This window comes from Pituophis catenifer, unplaced genomic scaffold (assembly GCF_029215685.1).
Source record: "Pituophis catenifer annectens isolate HBS135680 unplaced genomic scaffold, rPitCat1.0.hap2 SCAF_15, whole genome shotgun sequence".
Lineage (NCBI taxonomy): Eukaryota > Metazoa > Chordata > Lepidosauria > Squamata > Colubridae > Pituophis > Pituophis catenifer.
The window spans coordinates 20,128,654-20,151,159 of record NW_027256895.1 but is presented as its reverse complement, the minus strand read 5'-3'; the positions used below and the strand labels follow the sequence as shown (position 1 = coordinate 20,151,159).

At 37.3% G+C, this 22,506-nt stretch overlaps 1 protein-coding gene across 1 annotated transcript; it reads left to right on the top strand.

Moving 5' to 3' along the window:
- Positions 1 to 3,111: 3,111 nt before the first annotated feature.
- LOC139324557 (vomeronasal type-2 receptor 26-like) lies at positions 3,112 to 9,365 on the top strand. Its single transcript, XM_070954269.1, has 5 exons — positions 3,112 to 3,147; positions 3,563 to 4,414; positions 7,176 to 7,403; positions 8,234 to 8,360; positions 8,467 to 9,365. Exons 1-5 carry the CDS (start codon positions 3,112 to 3,114, stop codon positions 9,363 to 9,365), a joined length of 2,142 nt encoding a protein of 713 aa, XP_070810370.1.
- The last annotated feature ends 13,141 nt before the right edge of the window (positions 9,366 to 22,506 follow it).

Below are 22,506 nucleotides of genomic sequence, written 5' to 3'. Positions count from 1 at the left end.
CATTCACCAGGCTTGCCGCAGACAACGCTGAGTTCAAATGATGATAACACAAAGTCGGCGTTGGGATCTATCGCAACCCAACGCCATTTAAATAGCAGTGCCTCTTAGCTAGCCAATCTGCTACGCTTCCGGGGTTACAGCCTCGCACTTGCGCAGACAGTTTTGCCACCCGAATGCCTGAATGTAAGATGATCCGAATGGCCCCTAGCCCGGCCTCAGGGTGACCGTCCGCCTACCGAACCGCTAGCACCCCCCTTCACCATGAATGTGTCATTTTCCCTCCCCCTTGCAGCCGTAATCACATCTTCCAGAGTGCGTCTGGTTTTTCTTGGTAAGTTCGTTGCCTTGAGGTTTTCCCCGGTGTGGCGAACAGGGAACGGCGCGACAGCTTGGTTCAAAACTCATGGTTTAATTAGGGCATCCGTCAGAACCCTGACAGAAGGTCTATGGATTGTTTCTGAAGCAATTGGACAGAAGGAATTCTTTGCTGCACATCCTGTGTAGTGGTTGCCTACAAAATGCTATTGGGTTTCCTTCTTTAGCAGGAGGTTGGACTAGAAAATGCAAAAGGAATGCTATTGGCTTTCCTTTTTTATAGGTAGAAAACCTTGAAGGTCCCCACCCCCCACAACTCTATTGTTTTGTTATTCTGTTAAAGTATGGGGTCAATTTAAAAGACTTTCCAGCTGGCAAAGAGGTTTTCTCTTTAGTAGCAAAGACCAATTTATTTTATTGGTTCAATTTATATGCCACCCTTCTCTGGAGACTCAGGGTGGCTTACAATGTGTTAAGCAATAGCCTTCATACTTTTGTATATACCTGCTTAGTAGGGCTTTTGGCCCCCTCTAAGCGGTGTTCTTTTTTATACAAAGTCAGCTTATTGCCCCCACAATCTGGGTCCTCATTTTACCTACCTCGGAAGGATAGAAGGCTGAGTCAACCTTGAGCCTGGTGAGATTTGAACTCACACTAATTGCAGGCAGCTGACAGCTAAGTGCTACTTAAGTGCTACTTAACAGTGCTTTAGTCTGCTGCTCCACCAAGGCTCCTTTAATGAAATCTCTTTGGACAAAAATAATTATAGTAAATTCAAATTCCATCAGACATCCAAATTTACCAATTCTCTGCAAAGTACATTAAACATCCTGTAGGTTTTCTGTGCTGTTTTTGTTAATCTGTTTTTCAAGTTTTTTATTTTTTATAAATGTATCAAATCAATAAGATTTTCAGATTTTCATAAATCTGAAAGGGGTACTGGATTGAAAGATTGTGGCAAAAACTACCTACTTCCTTCATTGACCACTGCCACCTGCAACTATTTCTCAAATTACAGTTCCTTAGTGTCAATTCAAAGATATTATAGACATATTCAGAGCTACTTAACTCACCCATCCCACGATCACATGATCAATTTTGAATGGTCACCAGTTGGCCCACATTTATAGGTGCAGCATCTCACAGTCATACAAGCATCATTTATGGATTGTTGTTGTTGTTGTTGTTTGCTGGAAACCTGGCAACCTGGACTACCCAGTAAATATAAATTTAACAAAAAAAGTGGAGTTGAGAGTGGACTTGAATGGACCAGAACAGAACAGGACAGAATAGATCTACAGTAGCTACAATCAATGCCTATACATATGGCTATAACTATAAGTATATCTATATTTGGTTTATAGATCTCAAGATATTATTTTTGTCTTGTGGCTCATTCCTTCTTGCCTTAAGAGGCCCTCAGATGTTTTGAAGATGTTTACATAGGTGACAGTGTCTCTATCGTAATGGATTTAGCTTGTTTGTCTCTTCCAAATCCTATGGGTCTCCATGGTAAAAGGAGGAGCTGACCCTGAAGGATGTTATTTATTGTTCTCATGATATTCCATCCTATGGATGGAAGCCCCAAAGCTTTGTGAGTTGAGGAATGATAGTATGTTACACTCTCTATTTCCCTTTGAAAAACATCTCAAGAAGACAGGTCTGTCTGATCTACTTCAAAGATCTTGTGGCAAACAGAGGCATTTGTACACAAAAAGAAGACATTCATGGAAGATGCTAGCATTCATGCAGTTACTCTTAATAGTACTGCCTCAAGTAGTGTGCAAGGATCCTAGCCTTCAGTGTGATTTTTGTGAGCTTCCTCCTATTCATCACACACATCATCAGCTTGGAGAGATTAACATTGCTGGCATTATTTCTGTATTCTTTACATTTTCTAAACCCATTGATTTCAGTCGACATCCTTCACAGGGGTTTCATGATGGACTTATGTACGTACAACATCGTTTCATTGTCAAGTTCTGGACATTGCTGTTAAATCACATGATGCTTCAAGTTTTTTCCTTTAATGACAAAAATTTAAAAAAAGCATCTTAAACAAAATGCTAGATTTATGAAGTTATATTTTACTTTAGTTTCCATGTAAAGTTGAAAAAGATCCAAATCTACATTTATATAAAAAGAACCATCTATATAGAGAGTATATAAATATAGAGGGACATAATTTATGAAGCAAGAAATGGTAATAGCACTTAGATTTATATACAGCACTCTCTGAGCAGTTTACATCAGCATATTTTCCAAATCAATTTAGGTCCTCATTTAATTGATGGTGGAAGGATGGAAGAATGAATCAACCTTGTGCTGGTCAGAATCAAACTCCTGGCAGCAGGCAGAGTTAGCCTGCAAAACTGCCTTCCAATCACTGTGCCACCATGGTCAGATATAACTACCACTATGGTTTTTGGCGAGAGGGGCAGGACACATATTCCATAAAATGTGTTGCACTGAAAGATTGCAAGTGTCAAAATAAGAAGCAAACAACTTTTACTGCATTTTTCATTTTGATTCTTTTGGTTTTACAGAATATTTTTTCAGAATTACCAGCATATTCTGGCCTTAGCGTTTACTATAAAACAGATAAATGAAAATCCCCAAATCCTACCCAACGTCACGCTGGGCTTCCACATTTTTAACAGCCATTTTAGTCCAGGCTGGACTTACTTTGCCTCAATGTTGCTGCCTTTCACTCAGGGAAAATTCATCCCTAACTACAAGTGTGGGGTCCCAAAAACTTTGGCTGCAGTCATTGGTACACCTGACATCGCTCTTCACATGGCAACTGTATTGTGCATCTACAAAGTTCCTCAGGTAAGATGTACTGAAGATATACATTATCATTCTGCCTTACCTCCCCAGACATCTGTATGCTTTTGTTTGCAAAAAGGAGAGAACTTTCAGATTCCCAGTTATTTTTTTGCTTGGTAGGATCACCATAGCGACATGAATAATTGTTACTGAATAGATAGTGGATATATTTGGCATAGCAAACCATTCTCCAATTCCAAACGTTAAACTAAGGTTCAAATCTGAAATATTCACAATGAGACTTGTTCCAGGAAACGGTATTTAGTGATAACTTAGGAGTGTCATCTTGGCTGATATTTCAAAATAAAAACAACTAGTATTTCATTACATAGACTCAAGGGCAGTCAAAGAAATGAATATTCACGTTTTCAGAGGCTCACATAGACCTTTGGAATTGTATATGTTTATTTTTCGGTAGTTGACCTATGGCTCTGCTCCAGTCATGAATAAAGAAACTCAAGCAGTTTTCCTCCAACAAATGTTTCCAGATGAATCCCATCAACATAAGGGTCTCTTGCAGCTACTGCTGTATTTTAGATGGACGTGGATTGGAATTCTTGTTGTAAAGGATGAAAAAGGAGAGAAATTCCTCCATGAGGTGCTCCCCACATTTTCCGAGCATGGAATCTGCACTGAATTCATAGTAGAATTACCAAATGTAGGTTTTTATGGTGATTTTATTGATACTATGGAGGAAGGATTACATATATACCATATTCTCATGAACAGCACAGCCAATGTGATAATCTTATATGGTGATATTCAGTCCATATCAGTTCTGAGAACATTCCTCCAGTTTTCAGAAGTGGAGGATGTACCAAGGAAGAGAAAGATTTGGCTTATAACAGCTCAGACAGATTATACTTCAACATCTATTCATAAATCATGCAATATCAATTTCCTACATGGTGCTTTATCCTTTGCAGTTCATACAAAGACAGTCCCATATTTCCAGGAATTTCTTCAGAACTTAAGTCCAAACAACAACCAACATGATCATTTTTGGAAAGATTTTTGGGAACAGGCATTTGATTGTTTCTTTGCAAACTCAAAAATGGAGGACTTTGAGAAGAAATGTACTGGACAGGAGAGGCTTGAGAATCTTCCCACATCTGTGTTTGAAATGGACATGAGTGGACAGAGTTACAATGTCTACAACGCAGTCCATGTTGTGGCACAAGCATTACAATCTTTGTATTTATCCAAATCGAGGGAAAAAACAGTAGTGAAAGAAGGAAGAAAACAGTTTCACAATCAAATGTGGTGGCAGGTAAGTCTGTAATTAAAGTAGTGAAGAACCCGCAACATCAGTAATTGCAACATCTGTCAGTAAACTCTAGCCAACAATATTCACTAGGGATATGGACATTAAATCTGAAAGCTGTACAATTCAATTGAAAAAATAACTGAAATCTTTTATGGGGAAAAATAACAATAAACATAAACTATAAAGTGTTTTAATAAGTGTGCACACCTTACTGTAAGTAGGCATGTGTCTATGTTCAGAATTAAAAAATCATATTCAAACTGATGGAAACTAGTAGTCAATACACACCTGCATCAATTCAAATGTCTCTAATCTAGCTTGTATAAAGTCCAGCTGTTCTAGTAGGATTTTTCTGACACTTACTCAGTTGCCTCTTACACGAAAAGCTATGATCTGCAAAGAGCATAAAAAACATTAAAGAGATCTCATTGTAGGACGGTATCAATCTGAAGAAGGGTACAAAATAATTTCTAACATACTGAATATATCATAGAACACAGTAAAGGCAGTCTTCAACAGATGGAGAAAATATGGCATAACAGTGTCATTACCAAGAATTAGATGTCCCTCCAAAATTAATGAAAAAGCAGAAGAAAACTGATCCAAGAGGCTGCTGCCAAGAGGCTTACAACAACATTATAGGAGATGCAGGAATTTCTAGCAAGCATTGATTGTGTTCTATATGTGATAACAATCTCCTATATTCTTCATATGTCTGGGTTTAGTCAAAGTGTAGACAATTATGAACAGTTCCAAATATCAGTCAATTTTGGCACAAAGACTTCAGGCTTGTGATAAAATGCTGAAGATGAAGAGAGTTTTCACCTTTCAATATGACTACGACCCAAGGCAATCAGCAAAAGAATGGGTTTATCAGAAAAAGAACAAATGTTTGAAATAGCCCAGGTAAATTCCATATTGGAATCTAATAAAAATCTGTGGGCTGACCTGAAGAGGGCAATACATGGAAGATGCCCTTTCAATATGACAGAGGTGGACTGCTTTGGCAAGGAAGTGTGAGCATACATTGCCAAGATAAATGTGCCATGCTGATAGGTTCCTACTGCAAATGACTGAAAGCTGCCATAAAATCAAAAGGTGCTTCAACAAAATATTTTTTTAACAGCGTGCATGTGTATACAACCACATTATTATACATGATTATTTTTATTTCTCCCCCCAAAAAGGTTTCAGTTTCAGTTCAAGTGAAAAAAAGTAAACTAAATTGTACAGTTTTTATATATGAAAGGTGGAAAAAAATGGAAGTGATTTATCTTGGTCTGATATTTTTATATCTTTAGAATCTGACATTTTAACAGGGGTATAAAGCAGCATGGTGGCTCATGAGGAGACCCGAGTATTCCTGCATGGTAGGGTGAGATCCCATCAATTACTCCAGCTTCCTAGCAGTTTGAACACATGGAATTACAGTAGATATTTAATTTCCAATTTATATACCGCCCTTCTCCCTGCGGACTCAGGGCGGTGTACAGCCAAGATAAGAACATAGAATACAAATATTAAAAACAGTTAAAAATATATATATAAATTTGGCCCGAAAGTTAAGAAATCACAAACTGATTAAAAGAATTTAAAAATTTCTTCTTAAACCAGCCCGGCTTACTGGAAAAGATGGGTTTTAAGGGCACAACGGAAGGCATTGAGGTCATGGATTCTCCTTATCTCAGGGGGCAACTGATTCCAGAGGGTAGGAGCCCCCACAGAGAAGGCCCTCCCCCTGGGGGTCACCAGCCTACATTGTTTGGCTGATGGCACCCTGAGGAGGCCCTCTCTGTGGGAGCGCACGGGTCGATGGGAGGTCGTCGGTAGCAGCAGGCGGTCTCGCAGATAGCTAGGCCCTATGCCATGGAGCGCTATGCCATGGAGCCATGGAGATATATAGGGACCACTTCGGTGGGCATGTTAATGGGGTCATGAAAGGAGCCTTCATCCAGGCATCACTTAGGCAACAGTGATGTCATTGGCTAATCCTTTCAACTAGGAAGCTCCTTGATGATCCCAACACAAAAAAGATTGCAAACAGGGGTAAAATTCCATAAGTGGAATTTGGTTTTCTAAAATTATTGTCTAAATTAATTTAGATTGATTTTACTTTCTAAAAGTTAGTCTGTCTTCCATTTTGCTGTACATTTTATAGGTAGTTTATAAGTAGTCCTTACTTAACGATGCTAATTGAGGTCTGAATTTCCATTGTCAAGTGATGCAGTTATAAGTGTGATGTTTCTTGACTATGTGGCTTACCAACAACAGTTGGCGAAGACTCCAGTTACCATTGTTAAGTGAGGACTGCTTTTATCTTATTATTTATCTTTTTTCTAGACTGTTGGATTGACTGCAATAATTCCAATCCAACCTTAGTATGGCTAGAACACATATAAGGTTCTTTAGAAGTAAAAATAGTATTAAGGTTTTGTAGCCTTATACATCCTTGTATTTCTTATATATTTACCAAACATCATATAGTTTAAATAGCTTTCACAATTAAATTACAAAGTGTAATTTTTTTTGCCTTTTTATATTGCAATTCTGTGTTAATTTTATTTCAGTAATCTAATATTTTATCTCTACTCCTATTTTGGAATGACTGTTAGGTTGTTTGTTTGTATTGGCCTACAACTAAAAAAATATTTTTTTTATATTTTCTTTCTTTAATGAGGCCTCTACATTTTGAACATACAAATTATTCTTACTTCCCTTTATCCTGTTCTCTCTTTGTCCCTTTTTCTGTGTTGCTGTATTTCAGATTCATTCTTTTCTGAAAAGGATCAGATTCAACAACAGTGTTGGTGAAAAGATCTCTTTTGATAAAAATGGAGAATTCATTGGTGGATATGATATTATCAATTGGATCACATTCCCAAACCAGTCCTTTCTTAGGGTCAAAGTTGGAGTGGTAGATCCCACAGCTCCAGCAGACAAGTTCTTCAATATTTCTGTAGATTCCATCACATGGCCAGTAGGCTTTAATCAGGTTAGCTGTTAGAATCTAGATTGTCTGTCTCCATTTATATACTATAAAATATAATTATTAATGAAAGTTTCAGAGCATCATCTCTGAATAAAGTTTCTACTAAATAGAAATGTCCTGGAGAAGGAAAACATTATCTGTAAGAATGTTTACTTTTCTAATAGTTGGTACTATTTTGGCTCTCTGTTAATTAGACAATGTTTTCATGGTTTAGAAGCAAAAGCTGAAGTCCTACATTTCATCAGTCGGTTGACTTGAAATTTGGAAGCTGAGAAAACCATCTTTAACTAACCAGTACAGAAATTGTCTTTGGAAAGTGAGGATGATAGTTATGAAAAGTCATAGGTAAATAAATAAAGATAGATATTTAATGAATTATTATTTCAGACCAATTCCATCTCAAAATGATGAAAGTCCCAGAGCATCATTTCTGAATAGACTAAATACAAAAAAATCTGCAGTTGGTATGGAATATTTACATTGGCCCTCTGTTAATTATGGACAATTTTTTTCATGGTTTTTGAAGTAAAAGCTACAAGCCAGTGTACCAGATTTCATCAGTTTGGAGATTTCAAAATTAACCAGCAGAGAAATTGTCTTTGGATAATAGGGATGATAGTTATGAAGGGCCATACATGCCAATAAAGCTAGATATTTAATGAATTATTTGTCAACTCTAAACCCAATTTAAAGCCAATTCCATATCAAAGTGATGTCAATACACTGTTTCTTATTAATCCATTTTTCTTTTGTTGATTCCATAGTAACAGTATTTCTCCAAGCACTTCCTTTCCTCTCTGTATCTTAAAATATTCTTCTTCATTCATTGACAGGCATTACCTCTATCTTTGTGTAATGATCCTTGTGAGACTGGATACAGCAAGGCCAAGAAAGAAGGAGAATCGTTTTGCTGCTATGATTGCCGTCTGTGTCCAGAGGGGAAAATTTCAAAGGAGAAGGGTAAGAAATTTCCAAATATGGCACTAAGCCCCATTATACCCTATGTATATGAGGTTACAAAACTGTCTATAATCAACTGTATCAATTCCACTGTGTTCTTTTTCAGACAAGGATGACTGCTCTCCATGTCCAGAAAATCAATATCCAAATTCTGACAAAAATATGTGCATTCCAAAGCGGATCACTTTTTTGTCCTATGAAGAACCCTTAGGGATCAGTCTGACTGTTCTTTCTCTTTGCTTTTCTTTGATGACAATTTTGGTAATAATAGTCTTCATGAAACATAAAGACACTGCCATTGTGAAAGCCAACAACCGGAATCTCACCTACACTTTCTTAGTTTCCCTCCTCCTCTCTTTCCTTTGTGTGTTTCTATTTGTTGGGAGACCTGATAATATTGTGTGTCTCCTTCGACAACCAGCTTTTGGACTGATTTTTTCTGTGGCAGTTTCTTGTGTACTGGCCAAAACTTTTGTTGTGGTTCTAGCATTCATGGCCACCAAACCTGGTTCCAAATTGAGGAAATGGGTTGGGGGGAGAATGATCAGTTTCATTCTTCTCTCCTGCTCCCTTGTTCAAATATCTTTTTGTGCTGCATGGCTGATAATATCTCCACCATATCCAGATTTTGATATGAAGTCAATGTCTGAAGAAGTGATCATGGAGTGCAATGAAGACTCGGTCATGTTCTACTGTGTTTTGGGCTTTATGGGTTTTCTTGCTCTGCTTAGCTTCTCTGCTGCTTTTCTAGCTAGGAAGTTACCTGACAGCTTCAATGAAGCCAAATTTATCACCTTCAGCATGTTGGTCTTCTGCAGTGTTTGGCTGTGCTTTATTCCAACCTATCTAAGCACAAGGGGAAAATATATGCTGGCTGTGGAGATCTTTTCCATGATCTCTTCCAGTGCTGGATTATTGGTGTGCATCTTTTTCCCCAAATGTTTTATCATTGTGATGAGACCTGAACTGAACAATAAACATCAGCTCATGAAAAGAAAGTTGTAAGAATAATATTCTTTATTTCTCCATGTTGCAGATCTTCCCACTTGCATATTTAAACCAGAAAACAATCTGTAGTTAGATTGGCCTCCTACGTTGCAATTCCTATCCTTCCCTGGAGATTTGGGTAGCTCATAACTTTTTATTCCTTCTGAAAGGCAATTAAAAAAATAAATAGTATAAATTGATTTATTGAGATATTTCAGTACGTGATCAATATCTCTGATTAAATATATAGATTAAATGTGAATTTTAAATCTGTTTTTACTGGTCATCTTAATTCCTATGCATGCTAAAGGTAAAGGTTTCCTTATCCAATTGTGTTCGATTCAAGGCATGGTGCTCATCTACGTTTCTTGGCTGAGGGAGCCAGCATTGTCTGAAGACATTTTCTGTGGTCATGTGACCAGCATGGCTATATGCCAAAGGCGCATGGAATGCTATAACCTTCCCCACCAATGTGGTACCTATTTATCAACTTTGAACTGCTGGGTGAACAGGGGCTGGGACAAGAACCAGCGCTCACCTCATTTTGCAGGGCTTGGGTCTCAAATCTGGGCTGTCATCTTTGCAGCTGACAAGCTCGGTGTTTTTAACTGCTGAGCCATCATGTCCCCTCACCATATGAACACTAGAATATGTAAAAATTAAGTGGGGATTAAATACAAATAAGACTTTCATTTAAACGGGGGGGGGGCTATGAACTGATTCTGTAGCAATTGGACAGTGGGAATTCTTTGGTGCACATCATGTGTAGTGATCACCTACGAAACATGGTGTAAAATCAAAATATCTTTTATAGGGACATATGCCTTCTCCTCAGTAGCAAAGACCAACGTGGAAACTCCTGTGCTACTTTTAAGCCTTCAAAGAATTCTGCTTGATGATTATAATCTCTTTCATATTTTAGTTGAAAGAAAATAGAGGCTACTGCTATTTTGAACCAAGCTAGAGAAAAGAAGACAGAAAAGAGAGAAGAGAGAAAGGAGAAGAGAGAAGAGAGAAAGGAGAAGACTGTAAGGAGGAGAGAGAAAGAAGAAGAGAGGAGAGAGGAGAAAAGAAAAGAAAAGAAAAAGAGGGGATGGTGTACAGTGGTGATCCTTCGGAACTGATTTGCTCACAAATGCTGATACAAATCTCTGATTAGTTGGCTATAGTTTTGTCCTCTTATTCACTAATATTAAAATCACCATGCAAGCCCCCAAGGAACAGATCAATTCTTTGATAAACCAGGCAATAACTGTCCTAGCAATTGACTATACATAATTATCAACTGGAGCAACCTGGGTTAAGGCCAAGCTTTTCTATTGTGAATCAGTGAATGACTCTGTACCAACTCTCTGCAAAGTATATTAACCCTCCTGGGGTGTTCTTTGGGGTTCCTGGGATTTCATAAATCTGAAAGTGGTATTTGATTGAAAGATTGCAGCATAAACTGGTTCCTTCATTGACTAGTCATTTCTGCAACTATATCTAGTTCTCAAGCTACAATCAGCTTTTTAGTGAAGATTCAAAGCTACAATGGACATCTCTAGGGCTACCTATGACCCGGATTTAAGGTCCTGCCATCTCCCTATGGTCATATGATCACATTTGGAATAGTCAGTAATCTGCCCACATTAAAGGATAGTTGCAGCATCCTGCAGTCATTTATGATTTTTTTTTTTTTTTGCTGGAAACTTCTAGTTTCTAACAAAAAATATTCATGGCAAATAATGGATTTGCTTAATGATCACCACTTTCACCTTCCGTCTATAAAGAAAAATTGTAAAATTGAACCCAGTCACGAAGTGACCTGCTTAATGACTATCATGAGAGATGACAATAATCCTGAGCTCAGTTATGTTCATAGGTTAAGGACTTCCTGTACTTAGAATGTTATATAAAGGGACTACAACATAGGTTAAATAGTTGATTACTGGAAAAGTGATTCACCCTCTTCCAGCTTCAAAGAGTTAAACAAAACAAAACAAAACAATTCTGACTCAATATTTAGGGTGATTGTCAATCACGCAGGTCAAGGCTTTCTCAAAGGTGCTTCCCCCCCAAAACAACAACAACAACAACTGAACTTTGTTGGTTTTTTAAAAAGATGTTTTGCTTCTTATCCAATAAGCTTCTTCAGTTCCGCATTCTGACTCCTATATTCTTTAATTTTCAAATTAACACTGTGGTTTGAGCCCTTATGAAAGCTGACTTTTTCCTCTGTCCTGTGACTCGTAAACCAATCCTCACTTGGCTACGTGCTTACTACACTGTCATTTGTCTATTTTCCAATGCAGTCTTCATAAATGACCGTAGCATCCGACTGCATCTATACCACTCTTACATGACGACCAAGTATTGCAAAAAAACCATCCCTATTTCTGGAAAATACATAAAAATACAGATAATCCTTGAGGTAAAACAGGCCATTTAATGAATTTTTGAAATTGTGACAGAACCCCCCCCCCTTCAAAAAAGCTACATATGACGTCTTTTCCAAATTATGATGACTGAAGAGACCCTATGGTTCTTTGCCCTTACAACCCACCACAGGGGCACTGTCATGCCCTCCTGCCTATCTCCCTCCATCCCTCCTTGCTGGACCCCTGCAGTACATGGGCCTGGCTCCCCATATGCTCATCATGCCTCACAATTACTTTCAGAAGCTCTCTTTTGTGGAAGGAGACCCGGCCATTTGTTCCCAGATCATGTGGCGGCAATCCAAACACAGCCAACATTTTGTCCCATCCATTTGGCAGCCACCAATGATGTTGTTTCCTTTTGCTGCTTTAGAGGGGTCTGCAGAAAGAGTAGTTGGAATGGAATCGAGTGTAATGGAGAGTAGAGTAGAGAAGAGAAAGCAGTATACTTTAGTGCTTTTTGGCTGTATATACTCTTTTGGACTGTATATACACTGCTGCACAGCCCAAAAGTATACGTAGACCTGAATACAGCTGCCATTTTGTCCCCACTCACAAACAGGCAGGGGATAAAATGGTAGCTGCCAGACAAGCTGCTATTCTGTTCTGTTCTCTATTCCATTTTTTCCACTACATTCCACTGCACTAAAGTATACTGCTCTCTGTTCTCTATTCTCCATTAACAGTAGCAGAGTTGGAAGGGACCTTGGAGGTCATCTAGTCCAACCCCCTGCTCATGCAGGAGACCTGTACTAGGGATTCGAACCGCTGAACTGCCGACCTTTCTGATTGATAAGCTCAGTGTCTTAGCCACTGAGCCACCTAGTCAGGCTACACTTGATTTCATTCCAACTACAGGTAGTCCTCAAAATATGACCCTAATGGAACCTGACCACTAAAATAAAGTGTGGGTTGTTAAGTGGAGGGGATGGTTTCTAGATGGAGGAAGTCTAGCAGAGGCCTAGACCTGCCTCCCCTGGCCCTCCCATTGCTCCCCTCACCCCCAAGATGTCCCATACTCCCCACACCTTGGATCTCAATAGGCCTTTTCCCATTCTCATTGTGTCCTCCCAGGCCTTATTAGGCCTGATTTCTAACCGACCGGGCTAAACTTTCTTCTCCTCACATTTTGAAGTGAGTGCTGGAATGACTTTTTTTTTGCGGGGCCAAATGGTTCTGAAAGCAGCCACACATTTAGTAACATCCAGGTCAATGCTACACAGCCCGTGGACAAACTTCTTCATTTTGCTGCCTGAGCAAACTCCGCAAAGTGCTGCAGAGAGCTTCTGCAACATCCAGAAGTTTGTGTAACACAGTTGTTGGAAATGAATTCAACCAACAAGCATGGGTCAATGAAAACAAAGAGACTTTATTAAAAGAAAATAATAAAAACAATTTTGCAAAATAGGGTGGTATCCCAGCAAATCTCAACAAGGAGTTTGAGCCAGGAAGCCACACCTAAAGTTTCAAAAGCATTACGTTTTATAGTTCCCTATCCCGACGCCTCCCCCCATGCCCCTCCTCCATCGCATCGTGACTGATTACGGCTAATCCGGAGCGCCTTTTAGAGAGAATATCATCTCTTTCTCTAATTACATGTTCATCAATACCTCCCTTTAACTACTCCTAAAATATTTTGCAAGCATGGCTCTTTCTTATCTCTATTGCCTTGGCAATAAAGAGTGGGCCTCTTTCTAATGGGCCTCAAACAAAAGAAGATCTATTCTAACACAACAGTGTTATATATTGGTATGCTTTCAGCATGTTCTCCAACTATCTTAAAGCAGAATAATGTCTAACAAATTTAACAGAGCCTTGGTGGTACAGGGGTTTAAAGCACCCTGTTATTAAGCTTATTAAGACCAGCTGCCTGCAATTACTGCAGGGTTCGAATCTCGCCAAGGCTCAAGGTTGACTCAGCCTTCCATCCTTTCTAAGGTAGGTGAAATGAGGACCCAGTTGTGGGGGCAATAAGCTGACTTTGTATAAATATACAAAAGGATGAAGGCTATTGCTGAGCACATTGTAAGCCGCCCTGAGTCTTCGGAGAAGGGCGGCATATAAATCAAATAAAAAAAAAAAAAAAAAAAAAACAGAGTAGCAGAGCTGGAAGGGACCCTACAGGTCATCCAGTCCAACCCCCTGCCTGAGCAAAATTGAATCTTCACTTATATGCATTTCTAATCTATATACCTACATACTATTTTATTTTTGAATTTTCTCATATCCTACACAGTGGAGACCTCTCTAATCATTAGCTGAATGATATCAATGCCTATACCCACACATATATTTACATTTGTATTTTGCTTAATGGCTCTAATGGTTTTATTTTTCTCTGGTAGCTCATAGGCAGGAGAACAAAGTAATTTATCCCTGGGCTGTGCAGCAGTGACCTGAATATGGCCGCCATTTTGTCCCCACCCACAAGCAGGCAGGAGACAAAATGGTGGCTGCCAGACAAGTTGCTTCATTCAGCTGCCTTAGAGAGTTTTCCACTGTGTTACAGAAACTTCTGTAACAAACTTTGCAGAGTTTGATCAGGCAGCAAAATGAAGGAGTTTGTCCATGTATTTCATCTCAACAATACCCCTTCTAATACCAGATTGATTTAATCGAAATAATTACAAGTATTGTAACTATAATATACTATTTATATATTTACACATAGTTTCTTTGTTAAATAAATATGCTGATTTGATGGGAGTGGTTTAGTTAATATATCTGTGGTTTGTTCTTTTGTTTTACAATATACCGCCTTTATAAATCCCATTTCTGATAACTGTCTCACATGTTTATATTTAATGTCTATATGTCTGGATCTTTGACCAATTGCGTCAGCTTTAGATATGTCAATGGCGGCTTTGTTGTCTTCCCGTATGATTATTGGATATGCAGGCTCTTTCCAAATGTCTATCATTAAATCATCAAACCATATTAAATTGTTTGCCACTTTTGACAAACATACGAACTCTGCCTCTGTAGTTGAGGTTGATACAAGCTTTTGTTTATCCGTGTACCAATGTATTGGGCTTTCATTTAAATATATGACATAACCTGAGGTGCTTTTTCTTGTTTTAATGTCAGTAGCCCAGTCCGCATCTGCATAACATGAGAGTATTGGTGACTTGGATATGTTTGGAGTGAGTGTTAATGTGGCGTTCATTGTATGTTTCAGATACTTTAGCAATCTTTTAACAGCTTTCCAGTGATATATCTTCAGGTTATTTACATGTCTAGATAGTAAATTGACAGGGAGAGATATATCGGGTCTGGTCCAATTAGCTATATAGAGCAATGAACCGATTGTTGATCGATATAGTGTATTTTCATTAAAAGTTTCATCATCATTACACATATTTCTTATAAAATCAGCCTGCATAAGCATATCAGATGGTTTAGCATTGGTCATGTTGCATTTTAATAACAATTCTAATTTTTTTTCTTTTGATAGTACAAAACCATTCTCAGTTTTGGTAATTTGAACTCTCAGGTATTTATCAATCTTTCCCAATGATTTTAGTGAAAAATGGTCATTGAGTTTTTGAGCAAATTGATCACACTTGGATTTACTTTTACCAATGTATAAAATATCGTCAACATATACTAATACCTTTTCATAGGAACCCTGATCTCTCCTGACAAACATACATTTGTCAGCTGATGTGGAGGTGAAACCTATCAGGCCAAGTGTTTCAGAAAGACAATCATACCAACGCTTACCCGATTGTCACAGACCATAGAGACTTTTCTTTAATAACCTTGTTTTGCCCTCATCTTGGTCAATTCCTGGTGGTGGTCTGACATAAATTTCTTTATCTAGTTGTGCGTGAAAGTACGCTGTCTGTACATCAAATTGAAACACATGTTCGTTTAGAATTGATGCAATGACTAGTGCGGTTTTTACACTTTCTGACCTGACAGTAGGAGAATAGGTATCTGTGTAATCATCTGGAAATCTTTGAGAAAATCCTTGTGCTACAATTCTTTCCTTATATAAATTTTTGTTATCTTCTAAATGTTTTATCTTGAATACCCATCTCGTTCCAATTGTTTTTTTGTGTTTGGGGACTCTAGCTGGTGTATATAATTTTAGTGCCCTTAAACTATCCATCTCTGTTTGCATAGCATTTTTCCACTTTATTTGTTCCTCCTTGGGAAGAGTCAAAATGTCCTCATAGTTTTTTGGCGCAGTGACATCGCAATTAATGGACATCACATAGTCCTTTAAGATTTTAGGCATGTTCCCTTTGTTTGATCTAGGTGATCTTCTGATGTTTTTTTCTGCGTTATTAGTATTTTCAGATGATTCGTTGGTGTTCTCTTCATCAATGTCTCGTGTATTAATGATGTGGTGGCTTCTTTCCAATTCTTAATAGCTACTTTATGTTTGATTGATTTGTTGATGTGTATGTGAGGTTTTGATTGTGTTTGATTATCTTTATATGTATGTTTATCTAATATGATTTCGTTTGAATGTATTTTGCTCCAATTAGCATTTTCATCAAAATTCGCCGATCCTGAAATTATTATTTTATGATTGTTGTCCATAAATCTATATGCTTTGGTTTTGGACTCATAACCTATGAATCTTAGCCTTTTTGAAATTTTGTCCCCCTTTCGTCTAAATTGTTTGGGAATATGTACGTTGGCCATTACCCCAAAGACATGAAGGTGAGATAATTTGGGTTTGCAGTTATACATGATTTCATATGGGGTTTTTTGAATTACACTAGACCATAATCTATTCAATGTATAATTTGAATATAGAACAGCCTCTCCCCAGTATGAAAAACTTAATCCTGCGTCTTCCAAAACACACCTAACCATAGTCAGTAAAATTCAATTTCTGCGTTCAACTACACCATTTTGATATGGCGAAAACGGTGAAGTTTTGTAACGTATCACACCATTTTTGTTACTCCAATTACTAAATTCTTTGCACATTAATTCAGAACCTCGGTCTGTCATTATCTGTTTGACTTTGATATTATGTTGAGTTTCGACTCTCTTATAAAATTCTTTGAATTTTGCAAATGTTTCGCTTTTGGGTTTGAGAGTGTACACAAAACCGTATCTACTATGGTCGTCAACAATCGAAAAGAAGAAACGTTTGTTGCCAATTGAAGGCTTCAATGGGCCAACTAAATCCATGTGCACCAGTTGAAAAATGTGTGTGGTGCTCCTTATAGATTTCTTTGGTCGGGGTCTGTTTTTTAATTTTGAGCTTTTACAAATAGAACACTCTAAATAATTATCACAGTTGTTTACTTTAAGACCTTTAGAACAGTTTAACATCTTTTTTATAATCGGGAAACCAATGTGTCCCAATCTTCGGTGTAATAGGTGGGCACAATTATCATGTATAGGTTTACTGATAGAAATACATTTGTTATTGATTGGTTCAGTTACAACATGTTCAATATCAATGTTATTAACATTGTTACTATTTTCCCCTTCTGTATTATATTCATTAGTATTACAATCATCATCTATATTCTCTTCCCCTTCTTTTCCATAGTCATCAGTATTACAATCGTCATCTATGTTCTCTTCCCCTTCTTTTTTCTCTACGCCATCATTATCATCATCTTCGTTAGTAAAGCTAGAACTTATCTGTTCAATAGATTCGTGAGATAGTATATAGTAAGGTAGTCCTCCTGATATAACTATGATTCCTACTTCTTTTCCAATGTTAGTTAACAATACATTACAATATCTGAATAATACTTTTATTTTTGTTTCTTTACTCAACTTTACTGTAGCAAGAACATTGTAAGGTATTTCTGGTACAAAAAGAACATCACTTATATTGCCAATACCTGAAATATGAACATTTCCCTTCCCATCAACTTTTACGAGTTTTTGATTGGCTACTTTAATGTTGAATGACATTGTGGTGAAGGAGGTAAACAATTTTTTGACACATGAAGTATGTGATGTAGCCCCAGAGTCTAATAACCAATAATTTCCTTTCTTACCCCTGTTAAGGATGGGATCAATATCCCTGAATCAGTTTACATATTCACTATTGTTCCTATCTTTTTCTCTTTCGGATACTCTACCCCTTCTTGGACTAGGTGATTTCTTGCCCCTTGAGTTAATACTTATTCTTTGATTACTATGAGTCCTGCCATAATATCTCTGCCCGGAATTAGATCTCTTTCTATGGGCATTGATATTGTGTGTTTGGACATATTCATTAATTGGTCTTTCTCTAAAATTTCTTGGGCAATCTTTCTTAAAATGATCCTTTAAACCACATGTATAGCACCCTTGTAGGACATTTACTTGCTCATCAAAATCCACCTTCCTTGTATTTCTGTTTTCCCTACACATTAATGCTCTATCCCTTCTGAGGTTATCCTCAGCTATTAATCTTCTAGATAGACTTTCAAGAGATAAATTTCCGTATTCTGGATTATCTAACTGATTAAGAAAGTTGTCCCAGGATGAATTGAGGGAATTGATAATAATACTAATAAAACTCTCTTCAGATATAATTTCTCCCCTTCATAATAATTGAGATCTCATAGCATTTAATTTAAGCAAATGTTCACTCATGCTCATAGCTGGCTTTAATCTGGCAGAGTGAAATTCTCTAGAAATTCTAGAGGTAGTACTTCTGTTTTTGCTGTGGAAAAAAATACAGTTTTTTTTCCATATTTCGAATATTGTAGAACCATTGGGTATAATGTAGTAAATAGCTGGTTCAAGTGAGCTTAGCAATAAACAGAATGCTTTATGGTGGATGCAATCCACTTCTAATGACCACGGTTTTTCGGGTGGACTCAATATGAGGAAAAGTGCATTTTCTCTCATTAAAATGATTTGAAATTGTTGGGCCCATTCTATTAAATTATTACCTGTGGCGCATAATTTAGGGAAACCGTTTGGCAGAATGTTAGGTTGTGTACCACTGTTATTCACAAATTGTTGTTGAAGGTGACCCTGAACGTGAGAATATTGACAGAAGGGTATGGGTATGCATGTAGTAAGATTTGAAAATTCTGTTGGTCTTTCTTGACAGGTGATCGAATTTTGTTGAAGTAAACAATGATTTATCTTGTGTTGATCGCTGATTGAAGATGCTCTCTGTGTGGTTGCTGTCAGATGTAGCATTTCAGAAGATTGTTGAACATTTGGATTCTCACCTTTCAAATTCAGTAGAAAAGGATTGTTGCCTGAAGATTGACTTTGTTTAGCAGGGTAGAATCCTTGCATATAATAATCGCCCTGTTGATGTTGTAGATTGGATGACATCATAGGTACAGTATTGTTAGGTATGCTTCCATGAATGGTTTGATCTCCTGAAGTAGTTGCAGTCATTGCTTGAGGTTTTGTTGAAAAAATGCGATAAAACTGAGAGATATCTTCAGTAAACATTGTATTCATCCCAAGAACCTCAGTTGAAGCTGGGTTGTTGTTTACAATGTTGCTTTTCGAAGATGCTTCTGTCTGAGTTTTCTTTAAAAACCTGGCTGCTTCTTCTGTCTTCTGAGCTGTTGTTGGTGAGGTACCTGAATAGCGATCTGCTTCAGTGTTTTTAAAGATTGGGAGGTTTAAAATGCTGCCAAATGCGGCTTCTAAAGTCTCTATTGCCTTCGCAATTTCTGTATCTGAAGGTAAGATTTGTCTTTGATTTTTGGGAGTTCGGTTGTCTGTATTAAACTTCTGTAGTGCATTTGGGTTGTTTGAGATGCATTCGTTGTTATTGGTCATTGGGCGGCCATTTTGATTGATTGAGTTTGAAAAATCTGTTGCTCTGAAAATGGCGCCTTAGCTTCGTTATCATGTTCCGACAACATCAAATTGTCTCCTGAGGGGCTCGTTGGGTCAGCATCATTAGCTTTGATATAATCTTCTAAAAGCAATTTTATTTCCGCTTTTGAATTTTTACTTCTTTTAGATATATTAATTATTTTAGTTATAGTAGAATCTATATCGTTACCTTTAAAAGGTGTTTCATCTTGTTTCTCAATTTCTTCAGTGGATGTATTTATATTTTCTTCATCCGGAACAGCTCCTATTATTGTCTTTACGGGAGTCATTTGAGCCGCTATTTTGTGGGTGAAGGCTCTCATGTTAATTCTTCTTTTTTCTGATTCTGACATCTTTTTTTTTTTTAGTGAGTTAAGTTTGGCTAACCATCCTCTTGCTACCAAATTGTTATATTAAAAATGATCAAGCCAGCTTCTCGTCGCCGCCAGACAGTCCCTCGGGACCGCCAGCCCCATTGCCTGTAAAGAGCCGCCTTTACATCAGAAAGGCGGCTCGAAAAACTCCATTTCCATTAGGAAATGTGAGACAGAGCCGGCGGGGGTAGGTAGAGCTCTCTGCAAAACCCCAAAGGTTTTTTTTTTTTACCTTTGGGGACGAAGCAGATGAGGCTCCCTATTTCCCCTGCCATCGCTCCGGGCTTTGGGAGACCTCTGCCTTTTTGCAGAGCTAGGTGACAAGAACAAACCTATTAAAGAAAACTAACAGATCAATTAAAGAGGATGAAGTTGGACCTGTGACCCTGAATCGCAAGTATTTTCATTTATTTTATAAAAGTTACTGAAGAAAGGAAAAAAAAGAGTTTTTAAAATGGCGACTGCCGGGCTTGAGAAAGGGCTGAAAGGGAAAGTCCTTCCGTCTCCTATTAAGATACAAAGTAGTGGAATAAATACTCCTGGCTACAATTGAAGATAAAGCTCCACTTTTGTGTTTTCTTTCCTGGAGATTTGGTATTGATCTTGTTTGGAAAGAAGCTTTTTTCTTTTTACTTTGCTTTTTTTTTTCTTTTCTAAAAAAGTTTGCCTGTGTGGAAATATGGTGTTTAGGTTTACAAAGCCGGACAAACAAGCAGTGGGGGGGGGGATTCCCCCATCCACAAATTATATGAACAAGTTTTTAACTTACAGTCTCAGAAAACTGATTTTAATATAATTGAATTTCTCCTGGAGGAGATTGTAAGAAGGGATGAGATTATGAATCAGAACTTTGAGAAATTTAAGCAGGAAATTAAGGAACTGGTGCAATTAAAGTTTGATATTTTGCAACGAAAGATTACAAAAATGGCTAATGGCTTCACAGAATTTATGATCCAGTTGGATACAAATATTAATTTATTAGAGTCTAAAATGGAGGAAATTGAGGATAACTTGGACAATAAAATACAAAAAATTGAAAATGATTTGATAAACACTCAAGACAACAGCTTAGAAGAAAAACCTAAAATGGAAGCTGATTCAAAGATTTGTGATGCAGAAAACATACAACAACGGATTGAAAAGGAAGTTTTAATGATGCAATATAATTTTACTGAATATGCGATTAGACTGAGAGGATTACAGGAAAATAACAGAGATGACTTAAGAAAAATATCTTCTAAAGTTCTGGCTGGGATCTTAAAGGTTCAACCTGAGGAGGTATTTTGTAGGATCGACAGAGTTTATAGAATAAACTCCTGGATTGCAAAGCAAAGGAAATTGCCTAGAGATGTGGTGATTTATTTTACAGATAAAGAAATAAGAAATAATATTGTGCAAAAATCCTTCAATTCTACTTTGCAATTGTTTGGAAGAAAGATTTGGATATACAAAGAACTATCGCCTAAGATGTTATTGGAAAGAAAGAAATTTGGTTTTCTGTTGACTGAGCTTAAAAAATGAAACATCTTATTCAGATGGAATGCTCCAATTGGTATAATATTGAGATATCAAGGAGAAAGATACCAATTAAATACTGTTGAAAAAGCGGAAGAATTTTACCAAAATTTTTAAAAATGAACTCAACATCTTTATGCACAACACAAGATAAGCAGAAGGAGTTGGAAATAAAGGAAAAACATCGAGCTACAGAGCTTTTTGTAGATGAATTGCCTTTGGATTCTTTAGACACCTCAGCTGGATTATCTATAAATAAGAGAGAAGAGGCACCGGATTCTAATGTGATGATTCATCAAGTCACAGAAAAGCATGAAAATCAATTAATTGATACACAATTTATAGAAAAGAAATATGAGTCACAAAAGCAAAACCAACAAGATCAAGTCATAAATCAGAATGAAAACCGATCAGTTGATATACAACTTGCAGAAAGGAAATTTGGATGGAGATCAAACCCACAAAAAGAAAGGAAAAAAAGAAACAGGTCTCACAAAAAAAACTTCTAAATTAAGCAACAGTAAAGCCAGTCACTTTTAAAAATACATGACTGAATACATGAAAAGATAGTTGAGGCGAAGTAGTGGTTAATATTATCCTGAGGAGAGTGACAGACCTCTGCAATGCCGTAATTTTGGGATGTGAAAAGGGCCTCAAAGGGTTGGATTGGAATTATCTATTTTGGTTTTCTTTTCTTTTCATTGATAAATGTATTATATTTATGCTGAGCTATAAGGCAAGAGAGCTACGCTGGGGCATGCAGAAGATCTGGTTGTTACCCCATTATGATGGTGGGAATTAATAATCCTGAAGAAAGCCACTACTACAGATATTATATGGAATATAATTATAATGTCACTCGGGTGGTTGTTTTCTTTTTTTATATATATAAAGATATTCATTATTGATGGGGGCAGATGATAACTGAGGATTTTGAACATTCTGTTGCAACCGGGATGTTACGTTACCCTAATATGGGCGATGGAGTCAGCAATCCAGTGGAGAGACATCAAAGAAGACATTATATGGATTATAAATTTAAAGTTATTGCTTTTATCTATATAAGGGAATATTTTTTTAGTAGGGTGGGCA